The 14,437-nt window shown below is 44.6% G+C and overlaps 1 protein-coding gene across 1 annotated transcript in view; it reads right to left on the bottom strand.

Annotated features, from left to right (window-relative positions):
- Positions 1-1,750: 1,750 nt before the first annotated feature.
- Positions 1,751-14,437, bottom strand: part of ahcy (adenosylhomocysteinase) — a 64,624-nt gene continuing 51,937 nt past the window's right edge. The window contains exons 9-10 of the mRNA XM_068000122.1: positions 10,997-11,191; positions 1,751-2,103 (exon numbers count right to left, since the gene is read on the bottom strand). Coding sequence (XP_067856223.1) covers positions 1,972-2,103; positions 10,997-11,191 — 327 coding nt within the window. The 3' untranslated portion in view covers positions 1,751-1,971. The remainder of the gene's footprint in view (positions 2,104-10,996; positions 11,192-14,437) is intronic.

Below are 14,437 nucleotides of genomic sequence, written 5' to 3'. Positions count from 1 at the left end.
GAATTCAGCAAAGGAGGACAAAGAGATTGATTAAGAGGGGAAAAATAGAGTATGAGAGTAAACTAGCAGGGAACATAAAAACTGACTGTAAAAGCTTCTATAAATATGTCAAGAGAAAAAGATTAGTGAAGACGAATGTAGGTCCCTTACAGTCAGAAATGGAGGAAATTATAATGGAGAACAAAGAAATGGCAGAACAATTAAACACATACTTTGTTTCTGTCTTCACAAAGGAGGACACAAATAACCTGCCAGAAATGTTAGGGAACCAAGGATCTAGTGAGGGGAGGAACTGAAGGAAATCAGTATTAGTAAAAAAAAAAGTGCTCGGGGAATTAATGGGGCTAAAGGCTGACAAATCCCCAGGGCCTGATAATCTACATCCCAGAGTACTAAAGGAAGTGGCCCTGGAAATAGTGGATGCATTGGTGATCATCTTCCAAAATTCTATAGACTCTGGAACAGTTCCTACAGATTGGAGGATGGCAAATGTAACCCCACTATTTAAAAAAGGGAGAGAAAAAACAGGGAATTACTAACCAGTTAGCCCAACATCAGTAGTGGGGAAAATGCTGGAGTCTATTATAAAAGATGTAATAACAGAACACTTGGAGGGCATTAACGGGATTGGACAAAGTCAGCATGGGTTTATGAAAGGGAAATCATACTTAAATCTATTGGAGTTTTTTTGAGGATGTAACTAGTAGGATAGGGGAGAACCAGTGGATGTGGTGTTTTTGGATTTTCAGAAGGCTTTTGATAAGGTCCCACACGAGAGGTTAGTGTGCAAAATTAAAGCACATGGGATTGGGGGGAATATACTGGCATGGATTGAGAATTGATTGACAGACAGGAAACAGAGAGTAGGAATAAACGGGTCTTTTTCCGGGTGGCAGGCAGTGACTAGTGGGGTACCGCAGGGATCAGTGCTTGGGCCCCAGCTATTCACAATATATATCAATGATTCGGATGAGGGAACTAATTGTAACATTTCCAAGTTTGCAGACGACACAAAGCTGGGGTGGAATGTGAGCTGTGAGGAGGATGCAAAGAGGCTCCAAAGTGATTTCGACAAGTTGGGTGAGTGGGCAAGACATGGAGGATGCAGTATAACGTGGATAAATGTGAGGTTATCCACTTTGGTTGTAAAAACAGAAAGGCAGATTATCTGAATGGTGATAGATTGGGAAAAGGGAAGGTGCAACGAGATCTGGTGTCCTTGTACACCAGTCGCTGAAAGCGAGCATTCAGGTGCAGCAAGCAGTTAGGAAGGTGAATGGTATGTTGGCCTTCATTGCAAGAGGATTTGAGTACAGGAGCAGGGATGTCTTACTGCAGTTATACAGGGCTTTGGTGAGACCATATCCGGAGTATTGTGTGCAGTTTTGGTCTCCTTATCCTTGCCATGGAGGGAGTGCAACGAAGGTTTACCAGACTGATTCCTGGGATGGCAGGACTGACGTATGAGGAGAGATTGGGTTGACTAGGCCTATATTCACTAGAGTTTAGAAGAATGAGAGGTGACCTCATCAAAACATCAGTTAACTCAGCAGAAACTGTGGATTAAACTTGGGACCTTCTTGGTCAGTATGGTTTAGGACTAACACCATCATCAGATGATTATCACTGATTCACCCACATCCAGCGAAAACAAAATGTGACACTAGGTAGTGCATTTATACACTCAGCCATTTCAGGAGATACAAACTCCCAACTGACTTTAGAGCTGAGGAAAGCTAAAATACAAGAGTCAGCTTCAGCAGGATTTTATTTCAACATCAAGGCAGGTACAAAATGAAGACGCTTTGGTGATAAAATGATTACAACTGCTTGGGAGCAGAGCAATAATCATCCTTTTGGACTTTGTAACCATTTGTTTCGCTACAAGGCGACCCATCACAGATGCCAACAAATTGAACCCATCAGACGAAAGTTGCTACGCTTTGGTTTCCATGGAAATATGCAGAGTGCTCAGTATCTGTAATGGTCTGGTTTGAAGGGTCCGTCGACAGGGACCCCGATATAAGATGACTGATCCTCTGTTAGTTTGGTTAATTTCACTCCCAGTTTCTCCAAGTGTGCAGAAGCCACTGCTTCATCCAGCTGAAAGTCAGAAATGTAACATGTTAAGACAATCATAGATGGTTTATTGCCACTGGAACTACCTTACATAGCCCTTTACTGTAGAAAAATGGTGCATTGTGCTTCAGGATGAAGAAAGGAGTGGAGCAGAGCCTTCATGGGAGGGCTGGGAAAAGTGATCAAAAGCTTGGTCTAAGATGGGATTGGTAAGGCTTTAAAATGTGAGGAGGGAGTTAGAGAGATGGAAGGGTTTGGGGAGGGGGTAGGACCAAGGCAGCTGATGGCTCTGCCATCAAAGGTGGAACGGGGGGGGAAATAGGGAACGGTAAATGCATACAGGAGACCAGAGTTAGAGGACTGGAGGTTGTGGGAGGACATAGGGCTGGAAAAGACTGCAGAGGTACAGTGTGTGGAGGTCATGGAGAGATTTGTAGAGGATTTTAAATTTAGTCAGTTGGCAGACACAGGGCCAATGTTTTTTTTAATTCGTTCATGGGATGTGGGCGTCGTTGGCGAGGCCAGCATTTATTGCCCATCCTTAATTGCCCTGGAGAAGGTGGTGGTGAGCCGCCTTCTTGAACTGCTGCAGTCCGTGTGGTGAAGGTTCTCCCACAGTGCTGTTAGGTACGGAGTTCCAGGATTTTGACCCAGCGACGATGAAGGAACGGCGATATATTTCCAAGTCGGGATGGTGTGTGACTTGGAGGGGAACGTGCAGGTGGTGTTGTTCCCATGTGCCTGCTCCTCTTGTCCTTCTAGGTGGTAGAGGTCGTGGGTTTGGAAGGTGCTGTCGAAGAAGCCTTGGCGAGTTGCTGCAGTGCATCCTGTGGATGGCACACACTGCAGCCACAGTGCGCCGGTGGTGAAGGGAGTGAATGTTTAGGGTGGTGGATGGGGTGCCGATCAAGCGGGCTGCGTTGTCCTGGATGGTGTTGAGCTTCTTAAGTGTTGTTGGAGCTGCACTCATCCAGGCAAGTGGAGAGAATTCCAACACACTCCTGACATGTGCCTTGTAGATGGTGGAAAGACTTTGGGGAGTCAGGAGGTGAGTCACTCCTGCAGAATACCCAGCCTCTGACCTGTTCTTGTAGCCACTGTATTTATATGGCTGGTCCAGTTAAGTTTCTGGTCAATGGTGGCACCCAGGATGTTGATGGTGGGGGATTCGGCGATGGTAATGCCGTTGAATGTCAAGGGGAGGTGGTTAGACTCTCTCTTGTTGGAGATGGTCATTGCCTGGCACTTGTCTGGTGCAAATGTTACTTGCCACTTAGCCCAAGCCTGGATGTTGTTCAGGTCTTGCTGCATGCCGGCATGGACTGCTTCATTATCTGAGGGGTTGCAAATGGAACTGAACACTGCAATCACTCAGTGAACATCCCCATTTCTGACCTTATGATGGAGGGAAGGTCATTGATGAACCAGCTGAAGATGGTTGGGCCTAGGACACTGCCCTGAGGAACTCCTGCAGCAATGCCCTGGGGCTGAGATGATTGGCCTCCAACAACCACTACCATCTTCCTTTACGCAAGGTATGACTCCAGCCGCTGGAGAATTTTCCCCTATTCCCATTGACTTCAATTTTACTAGGGCTCCTTGGTGCCACACTCGGTCAAATGCTGCCTTGATGTCAAGGGCAGTCACTCTCACCTCACCTCTGGAATTCAGCTCTTTTGTCCATGTTTGGACCAAGGCTGTAATGAGGTCTGGAGCCGAGTGGTCCTGGCAGAACCCAAACTGAGCATCGGTGAGCAGGTTATTGGTCAGTAAGTGCCGCTTAATAGCACTGTCGATGACACCTTCTATCACTTTGCTGATGATTGAGAGTAGGCTGATGGGGCGGTAATTGGCCGGATTGGATTTGTCCTGCTTTTTGTGGACAGGACATACCTGGGCAACTTTCCACATTGTCGGGTAGATGCCAGTGTTGTAGCTGTACTGGAACAGTTTGGCTAGAGGCGCAGCTAGTTCTGGAGTTCTGTCAGTCTTCAGCACTACAGCCGGGATGTTGTCAGGGCCCATAACCTTTGCTGTATCCAGTGCACTCAGTCGTTTCTTGATATCACGTGGAGTGAATCGAATAGGCTGAAGACTGGCTTCTGTGATGGTGGGGATATCGGTAGGAGGCCGAGATGGATCGTCCACTCGACACTTCTGGCTGAAGATGGTTGCAAACGCTTCAGCCTTGTCTTTTGCACTCATGTGCTGGACTCCGCCATCATTGAGGATGGGAATGTTTACAGAGCCTCCTCCTCCTGTTAGTTGTTTAATTGTCCACCACCATTCACGACTGGATGTGGCAGGACTGCAGAGCTTTGATCTGATCCGTTGGCTGTGGAATCGCTTCGCTCTGTCTATAGCATGTTGCTTCCGCTGTTTAGCATGCATGCAGTCCCAAGTTGTTGCTTCACCAGGTTGGCACCTCATTTTTAGTTACACCTGGTGCTGCTCCTGGCATGCTCTTCTACACTCCTCATTGAACCAGGGCTGATCCCCTGGCTTGTTAGTAATGGTAGAGTGAGGAATATGCCGGGCCATGAGGTTACAGATTGTGCTGGAATACAATTCTGCTGCTGCTGATGGCCCACAGCGCCTCATGGATGCCCAGTTTTGAGCTGCTAGCTCGGTTATGAATCTATCCCATTTAGCACGGTGATAGTGCCACACAACACATTGGATGGTGTCCTCAGTGCGAAGACGGGACTTCATCTCCACGAGGACTGTGCAGTGGTCACTTCTACCAACACTGTCATGGACAGATGCATCTGCGACAGGTAGATTGGTGAGGACGAGGTCAAGTAGGTTTTTCCCTCGTGTTGGTTCGCTCACCACCTGCCGCAGGCCCAGTCTGGCAGCTATGTCCTTCAGGGCTCGGCCAGCTCGGTCAGTAGTGGTGCTACTGAGCCACTCTTGCTGATGGACATTGAAGTCCCCCACCCAGAGTACATTCTGTAGTGTAGTTCTGTGAGGACTGGGGTGAAGAACAAATGGGGCTTAGTTTGGGGCAGGATGCAGGCAACAGCGTTTTAGATCATTTGTAGTTTAAGGAGGGTGGAGGATGTTGGAGAAGTCATGTCTAAAGGTGATAAAGGGACTTGGCAGTAGGGACAGAGGGCGCAATGTTGCAGAGATAGGTAGTGTTGTTGGTGCGCATAATATATGGTGTGAAGCTCAGTTCTGGGTCGAGCAGAACACTAAAGTTGTGTGCTGTCTGGTTAAACTACAGTAAGCAATGGATGGAGTCAATGACAAGGGTGCGGAGATTCACCGACAGGATGTTCAATCAGTGAAGATTCTGGACACATCCATGGCTTAATGTCAGGCAGCCAGTCTGACAGCCCAAGGATGATGGTGGTGTTGAGGGAAATGGAGATAGAGAGCTGGATGTTGTCAGCTTGCATATGGAGTGGACCCTATGTATTTATGGATGATGTTATCAAGAAGCAGTGTGTAGATGAGTAGGGTCCACAGGTGGATCCTTATTCTAATGCAGTTTGTCTCTCCCAGACCTCTATGTATCTTGTCACTCCTCTCTATGGTTCATCTTGGTTCCCCTCCCCCTGCCAAATTAGTTTAAACCCTCCCCCACAAGGACGTTGGTCTCAGTTCTGTTGAGGTGCAACCCTTCCACCTTGTTCAGGTCCCTCCTGCCCCAGAACTGGTCCCAATGCCACAGGAATCTGAAACCCTCCATTCTGCACCATCTCTCCAGCCACACATTATCTTACTGCGCCTATATTCACTAGCACGTGGCATTGGGATAGATTTGAGGTCCTGCTTTTTAACTTCGTCCCTAGAAACTGAAACTGAAACTCAATCCTTTTCCTACCCATGTCATTGGCTCCAACATTGACCACGACTTCTGGCTGTTCGCAAATTTAGGGACTAAATTAAAAAGCAGAACCACAAAGGTGATAATCTTTGGATTATTACCTGAGCCACGAGCAAATTGGCACAGGGTAAATCAGATCAGAGAGATGAATGCGTGGCTCAAAGATCGGTGTGGGAGAAGTGGGTTTCGATTCATGGGGCACTGGCACCAGTACTGGGGAAAGAGGGAGCTGTTCCGTTGGGACGGGCTTCACCTGAACCATGCTGGGACCAGTGTTCTGGCAAACCAAATAACTAGGGTGGTAGAGAAGGCTTTAAACTAAATAGAAGGGGGAGGGCTCAGGTGGGGCAAAGTTTAGATTGATAAAGAGAAAAGACAAGGAAGTAGTACAGGAAAGTGATGGGGTAATGATAAACAGAGTGTGTCAGGAAGGGACAGAGCGTACAAACATAAGAGTGCACTAGCAAATGGGACCGGGATAGGAAAGAATGGTAAAAAGACAAAATTAAAGGTTCTTTATCTGAATGTGCGCTGCATTCGTAATGAGATAGATGAATTGACGGCACAACTAGAAACAAATGGTTATGATCTCGTGGCCAATATAGAAACTTGGCTGCAAGGTGACCAAGGTTGGGAGCTAAATATTCAGGGTTGTTTAACATTTCGGAAGGATAGGAGAAACGGTAAAGGTGGTGGGGTAGCTCTGTTAATAAAGGATGAAATTGGTATAATAGTGAGAAATGACCTTGGCTCAGAAGATCAAGATGTCGAATCAATTTGGGTGGAGGTAAGAAATAGCAAGGAAAGAAATCACTGGTGGGAGTAGTATATAGGCCCCCTAACAGTAGCTACACTGTAGGGCAAAATATTAATCAGGAAATAAGGGGGGCTTGTAAAAAAGGTAATGCAATAATCATGGGCGATTTTAACTTTCACATAGATTGGACAAATCAAATTGGCAAAAATAGCCCTGAGGAGGAGTTCATAGAGTGTATTAGGGACTGTTTCTTAGACCAATACGTCGGGGAACCAACCAGGGAACAGACCATTTTGGATCTGGTAATGGGTAACGAAACAGAATTAATTAATGATCTCAAAGTAAAGGATCCCTTGGGAAGCAGTGATCATAACATGATAGAATTTCACATCCAGTTTGAGAGCGAGGATCTTGGGTCTGAAACTACTGTATTAAACTTAAATAAGGACAATTATAATGGAATGAGGGTGGAATGGGCTAAAGTGGACTAGATAAACAGATTAGATGGTATGATGGTGGATAAGTAGTGGCAAACATTTAAAAAGATATTTTATGATTTGCAACAAAAATATATCCATGAGGAGGAAAGACTCCACAAAAATGGTGAACCAACCATGGCTAACTAAGGAAGCCAAGATGGTATCAGGTTAAAAGAAAAAGCATACAACATGGCAAAGATTGGGAAAACTTTAAAAACCAGCAAAGGATGACTAAAAGAATAATAAAGAGGGAGAAAATAAATTATGAGAGTAAACTAGCAAGAAATATAAAAACTGACAGTAAAAGTTTCTACAAGTTTCTACAAGTATATAAAAAGGAAGTGGGTAGCTAAAGTAAACATTGGTCCCTTAGAGGATGAGACTGGGGAAGTAATAATGAAAAACAAGGACATGGCAGAGGAATTGAACAGATGTTTTGTATTTGTCTTCACAGTAGAAGACACGAATAACATACCAATAATAGTAGAAAATCAAGGGGCAAAGGGGAGGGAGGAACTAAAAACAATCACTATCACCAGAGAAAAAGTACTAGGTAAACTAATGGGTCTAAAGGCCGACAAGTCTCCTGGACCTGATGACTTGCATCCGAGGGTCTTAAAGGAAATGGCTACAGAGATAGTGGATGCATTGGTTGTAATCTTCCAGAATTCACTAGATTCTGGAAAGGTCCCAGCGGATTGGAAAACTGCAAACGTAACACCCCTATTCAAGAAGGGAGTGAGACAGAAAGCAGGTAACTATAGACCAGTTAGCCTAACATCTGTCATTGGGAAAATCCATTATTAAGGAAGTAGTAGCAGGACATTTGGAGACTCATAATGCAATCGAGGCGAGTCAACATGGTTTTATGAAGGGGAAATCATGTCTGACAAATTTATTAGAGTTCTTTGAGGAAGTAACGGGCAGGGTGGATAAAGGGGAACCAATGGATGCAGTATATTTGGATTTCCAAAAGGCATTCGATAAAGTGCCACACAAAAGATTACTGCACAAGATAAGAGCTCATGGTGTTGGGGGTAATATACTGGCATGGATAGAGGATTGGCTAACTAACAGAAAACAAAGAGTCGGGATAAAAGGGTCATTTTCAAAATGGCGATCTGTAACTAGTGGGGTGCCGCAGGGCTCAGTGCAGGGGCCTCAACTATTTACAATATATATCAATGATTTGGATGAAGGAACAGAGTGACTTGTGGCCAAATTTGCTGATGATACAAAGATAGGTGGAAAAGCAAGTTGCGATGAGGACACAAAGTGTCTGCAAAGGGATATTGACAGGTTAAGCGAATGGGCAAAAATTTGGCAGATGGAATATAATGTGGGAAAATGTGAAGTCATCCACTTTGGAAGGAAAAAATAAAAAAGCAAAATATTATTTGAATGGAGAAATACTACAAAATGCTGCGGTACAGAGGGATCTGGGTGTCCTCGTACATGAAACACAAAAAGTCAACATACAGGTGCAGCAGGTAATCCGGAAGGCAAATGGAATATTGGCCTTTATTTCTAGGGGGATGGAGTATAAAAGCAGGGAAGTCATGCTACAACTGTACAGGGTGCTGGTGAGACCACACCTGGAGTACTGCGTACAGTTCTAATGCCCTTATTTAAGGATGGACATACTTGCATTGGAGGCAGTTCAGAGAAGGTTCACTGGGTTGATTCCGGGTATGGAAGGGTTATCTTATGAGGAAAGATTGAACAGGTTGGGTCTATACTCATTGGAGTTCAGAAGAATGAGAGGAGATCTTATTGAAATATACAAGATTCTGAGGGGACTCGATAGGGTAGATGCTGAGAGGATGTTACTCCTCATGGGGGAATCTAAAACTAGGGGGCATGGTCTCAGAATAAGGGCCGCCATTTAAGACGGAAATGAGGAGGAATTTCTTCTCCACAGGGTCGTGAATCTTTGGAATTCGTTACCCCAAAAAGCTGTGGCGGCTGAGTCATTGAATACATTCAAGGCTGAGTTTGACAAATTTTTGATCAGCAAGGGAGTCAAAGGATATGAGGAAAGGGCGGGAAAGTGGAGTTGAGTTAAAAATCAGATCAGCCATGATCTCATTAAATGGCAGAGCAGGCTCGAGGGGCCGAATGGCCTGCCCCTGCTCCTATCTCTTATGGTCTGTTATGGTTCCCCTTCCCTCCTCAAAATTCTCTGCACTCTCTCAGTGATGTCCTTTATCCTGGCAACAGGGAGGCAACATACCATGCGAGAATTTCTTAAATGCTTCCAATAATCCTCACCTGTGATCTCTCTCATGAGTGGAGCAAGTAGTTTCCTATCCTGCAAGTTCATACACTTACTGCGGGTCATACAAGTTTCTCCCCAAATGCTGCAATTTTGTCTAAAAGTCTGAGAAACTGTGAAAATGTTTATTTCGGAACTATATCAACAGTCACTGCACTCCGAAAGTAATTCACTTTGAGACTATGTTATGATGACATACAATTTTGAAATTTCAGCACATATAAAGGTCAGTCAACCCACTGCACTTGTACTAGCTCCATCTTCGGCCTATGTATTCCAAATCCATTTTCCTGCTCTTTCCCTGTACCCATTAATATTTTTCATGTCCATGTATTCATCTAAATCCCTCTGAAATGCCAGGATTGTCTCAGCTGCTATAGCCTCTTGTAGTAATGCATTTCAGATTCTAATGACCCTTGGCTTCAAAAAAAAAATCTTCTAACCTGTATCTTTACGCTTTTAGTGCTATTCTTAACTTTATGCCCCTTTGTTATTGATTTCCCAACCAATGGAAATTACGTTGCCCAATGCCACTTGAATACCGAATAAAAAGCCCAGCTCGTTCCTGCATTCCTTCATAAGAAAGTTCAAAGGTATAAAAATTGGACAGAATTGTATTCTACATTCTTTTTCTGTTCCTGCTTTTTTTAAAAAACAGGAAGATTGGACGACGCAGTCCAGACTGGGGTGGGGGGGGGGGGGGGGGGAAGAGGGAGGCATCCAGAGGGCCTGCTGATGCTGGTAGTGGACTAGCAATTCAGAGCTCATGAGTTCAAATCCCATCAGAGCAAGATGGGAAATCGAATTAATTAAATCTGGTAGTTTGTGGGCCGGCAATAGATGAAATGACCCTGAAAGCTGCTCATTTATCATAAATACACAACTGGTTCACTAATGTCCTTCAAGGAAGGGAACCTGCTGCCCCCAGTTTGGTCTATGTGTGACTCCAGTCCACACTACATGGTTGACTCAATTCCCTCAGGGCAACTAACGATGGGCAATAAATGCCCCCTTGCCAGCATCACCAACATCCCGAGAACAAATATTTAAAAAAAAATAATACAAACAAACAACGAAAGGCATAATAGGTTCAACACGGGGAGAATTCAACTCTAGGACTAAGTTGCATTATCAGAGTTGACATTTGCAGATCAGAGATTACATCGAGACCCCATCAGCTTATTCCAGTGGTTCAGGTGGATATTAAGGATCCCTCAGCACTATTCAAAAAGAGGGTTCTCCTCGTGTCCTGACCATCAATCCTCCCTCAACCATCACCATTGAAAACTGATTATTACTGTTTATGGGATCCTGCTGTGCGCGATGGCTGCCACGTTTACCTACATAACAGCAGATACTGCATTTCAAATGATTAATTGTACGTGACGCACTGATTGCAGGGTATGATAAGGCACTATGTAAATTCAAGATTTTTCCATGTACTAAGATTTAAAGCTGCTATTTGCAGGATGAAAAGTTCATAAGAAATCCAAAATTTGGCAATTATTGTTCACAGATTAAAATCTATAGATAAATTCTCTGGATTTCTGCAGATAAAATAAAGATAGTACCTTCTTTGGCAGGAAGTGTACACCCACTGGGTACTTTCCATAATTGGTCCACAGCTCAATTTGTGCCAGAACTTGGTTGGTGAAGGAGTTGCTCATTACAAAGCTGGGGTGACCCATGGCACAGCCGAGATTCACCAAACGACCTTCAGCCAGAATGATGATGTGGCGGCCATTCTTCAGCCTATAGCGATCCACCTGAAACCCAGAAGACAGAGTATATAATTTAAGCTGAAATGTTAATGGGTAATGTGTTTCCATTTCTTCGGGTAGTATCCACAACAAAACCATCATACTCCATGGATATCACAGGGCCACCTCCTGTCACAGCCTTCAGGGGCACATCACACTATAAGGAGGTGAACACAAGTCAGAAGGCAAAACAAAACTTTGTGCCTATTGTTGGAACTGCTTGCTTTCTGGCCTGCCCTTTCTTTCTGGTCAAGTGCAGACCGAGTTCTCCATCTGCTAAAATAAGATTTTAACATTGCTGCCCCTTCCGAATGTTGGGGAAGCCCCTTGACCAGACTGCCATGGCAGCAAGTATGATTTCATTGCTCCAGTGCATGTACAACTGTCCCCATGCTTCTCTCTGAATCCACTCCACTGTATAAAAAAAGATTAATTCAGAATCCAAGGAGCCGGATCTTATGGAGAATCAGTTCCACTAGAAGTGCTGTCATTAGTAAAAAAGACTGCTGGTAAATAGATGAAATATTCATAATTATGTGCAACCTGACCAATAGTTTTCATTGCCTTTTCACAAGTACAAGTCAAGGTCCCTTTATTGCGGACTGGGTAAATGCTCTGTATTGTGGCAAGCAGCCAGACCCGAAAGGTTCCAGGTTGCAGCTGTAGTCTGTGCCGAGTCAGCTGGGATGCAAGTTGGCCCTGGAGTGTGGTGGGAGGGAGGGGAGGGAACACACAGCGACAGTTCTCTCAAAACACACGTACTATTATCAGAGGCAGATTGAACTCAAGCAGAGATAAAAATAATGGCACGAAAGACTGACAAATCCCCAGGACTGATGGTTTCCACCCCAGAGTTTTAAAGGAAATGGTGAGGAAATTGCAGATGCTTTAGCCATAATCTTCCAAAGCGCTCTTGATTCAGGAATTGTCCCTTTAGATTGGAAAATTGCAAATGTAACTCCATTATTTAAGAAAGGTGAGCGAGGCAAACCAGGAAATTAAAGACCTGTTAGTCTAACAACTGTTGTGGGGAAGTTATAGGAATCTATATTTCTTAATGAATACTTTGTATCGGTCTTCACAAAGGAGAGGGATGATGCAGGGATTGAAGTTAAGGAGGAGGAGTGTGAAATATTGGAAGGGATAAACAATGAGAGAGGAAGTATTAAGGGGATTAGCATCTTTGAAAGTGGATAAATCACCAGGGCCGGATGAAATGTATCCCAGGCTGTTAAAAGAAGCAATAGAGGTAATAGCGGAGGCTTTAACAATCATTTTCCAAACTTCACTGGACACAGGCATAGTGCCGGAGAATTGGAGGACTGCTAATGTTGTACCATTGTTTAAAAAGGGAGCGAAGGATAGACCGAGTAATTACAGGCCAGTCAGCCTAACCTCGGTGGTGGGCAAATTATTCGAATCTATTCTGAGAGACAGAATAAACTGTCACTTAGAAAGGCACGGACTAATCAAGGACAGTCAGCATGGATTTGTTAAGGGGAGGTCGTGTCTGACTAACTTGATTGAATTTTTCGAGGAGGTGACAAGGAGGATCGATGAGGGAAGCGCAACTGATGTAGTCTATACGGATTTTAGCAAGGCTTTTGACAAGGTCCCACATGGCAGATTGGTCAAAAATGTAAATGCCCATGGGATCCAAGGGAATGTGGCAAATTGGATCCAAAATTGGCTCAGTGGCAGGAAGCAGAGGGCAATAGTCGACGGGTGTTTTTGCGACTGGAAGGCTGTTTCCAGTGGGGTGCTGCAGGGCTCGGTACTCAGTCCTTTGCTTTATGTAGTATACATTAACAATTTGGACTTAAACGTAGGGGGCATGATTAAGATAGGCCATGTGGTTGATAGTGAGGAGGAAAGAGGTAGACTGCAGGAAGATATCAATGGATTGGTCAGATGGGCAGAAAAGTGGCAAATGGAGTTCAATCGGAGAAGTGTGAGGTAATGCATTCGGGGAGAGCAAACAAGGCAAGAGAATACACAATAAATGGGAGGATACTGAGAGGTGTAGAGGAAGTGAGGGACCTTGGAGTGCATGTCCACAGATCCCTGAAGATAGCAGGACAGGTAGATAAGTTGGTTAAGAAGGCATATGGAATGCTTTCCTTTATTAGCCAAGGCATAGAATATAAAAGCAGGGATGATATGCTAGAACTGTATAAAACACTGCATAGGCCACAGCTTGAGTACTGTGCACAGTTCTGGTCACCATATTACAGGAATTGCACTAGAGGGGGTGCAGAGGAGATTTACGAGGATGTTGCCAGGACTGGAGAATTTTAGCTATGATGACAGATTGGATAGGCTGGGGTTGTTTTCCTTGGAACAGAGGAGGCTGAGGGGTGATTTGATTGAGGTGTACATAATTATGAGGGGCCTAGATAGAGTGGATAGGGAGGACCAATTTCCCTTAGCGGAGTGGTCAATACCAGGGGGCATAGATTTAAAGTGATTGGTAGAAGGATTAGATCGGAAATTAGGAAAAAATTTTTCACCCAGAGGGTGGTGGGTGTCTGGAACTCACTGCCTGAGAGGATGGTAGAGGCAGAAACCCTCAACTCATTTAAAAAATACCTGGACGTGCACCTGAAGAGCCGTAACCTGCAGGGCTACGGACCAAATGTGGGAAAGTGGGGTTAAAGCTGGGTGACTCGTTTCTTAGCCAGCACGGACATGATGAGCTGAATGGCCTCCTTCTGTGCCGTAGATTTTCTATGATTCTATAATTAAGGACAGTGTGACTGAACAGTGGGAGAAATTTGAACTCATTAGAGAGCGCCAGCATGGATTTGTAAAGGGTAAGTCATGTCTAACGAACCTAATTGAATTTTTTGAGGAAGTAACTAAAGTAGTAGAAAGGGAACGTCCATGGATGTTGTTTATCTGGACTTCCAGAAGGTATTCAATAAGGTTCCACATAAGAGACTGTTAGCTAAAATTAAAGCTCATGGAATTGAAGGTCAATTATTGATCTGATTAGGCGGTAGAAGACACAGTAGGGAAAATGGGTATTTTTTTTTAATATTCATTCATGGGATGTGGGCGTCGCTGGCGAGGCCGGCATTTATTGCCCATCCCTAATTGCCCTTGAGAAGGTGGTGGTGAGCTGCCTTCTTGAACCGCTGCAGTCCGTGTGGTGACAGTTCTCCCACAGTGCTGTTAGGTAGCGAGTTCCAGGATTTTGACCCAGTGACAATGAAGGAACGGCGATATATTTCCAAGTCAGGATGGTGTGTG

Source organism: Heptranchias perlo, chromosome 19 (genome assembly GCF_035084215.1).
Source record: "Heptranchias perlo isolate sHepPer1 chromosome 19, sHepPer1.hap1, whole genome shotgun sequence".
Lineage (NCBI taxonomy): Eukaryota > Metazoa > Chordata > Chondrichthyes > Hexanchiformes > Hexanchidae > Heptranchias > Heptranchias perlo.
The sequence above is the reverse complement of the archived record's forward strand: the minus strand, read 5'-3'. Positions and strand labels throughout refer to the sequence as shown.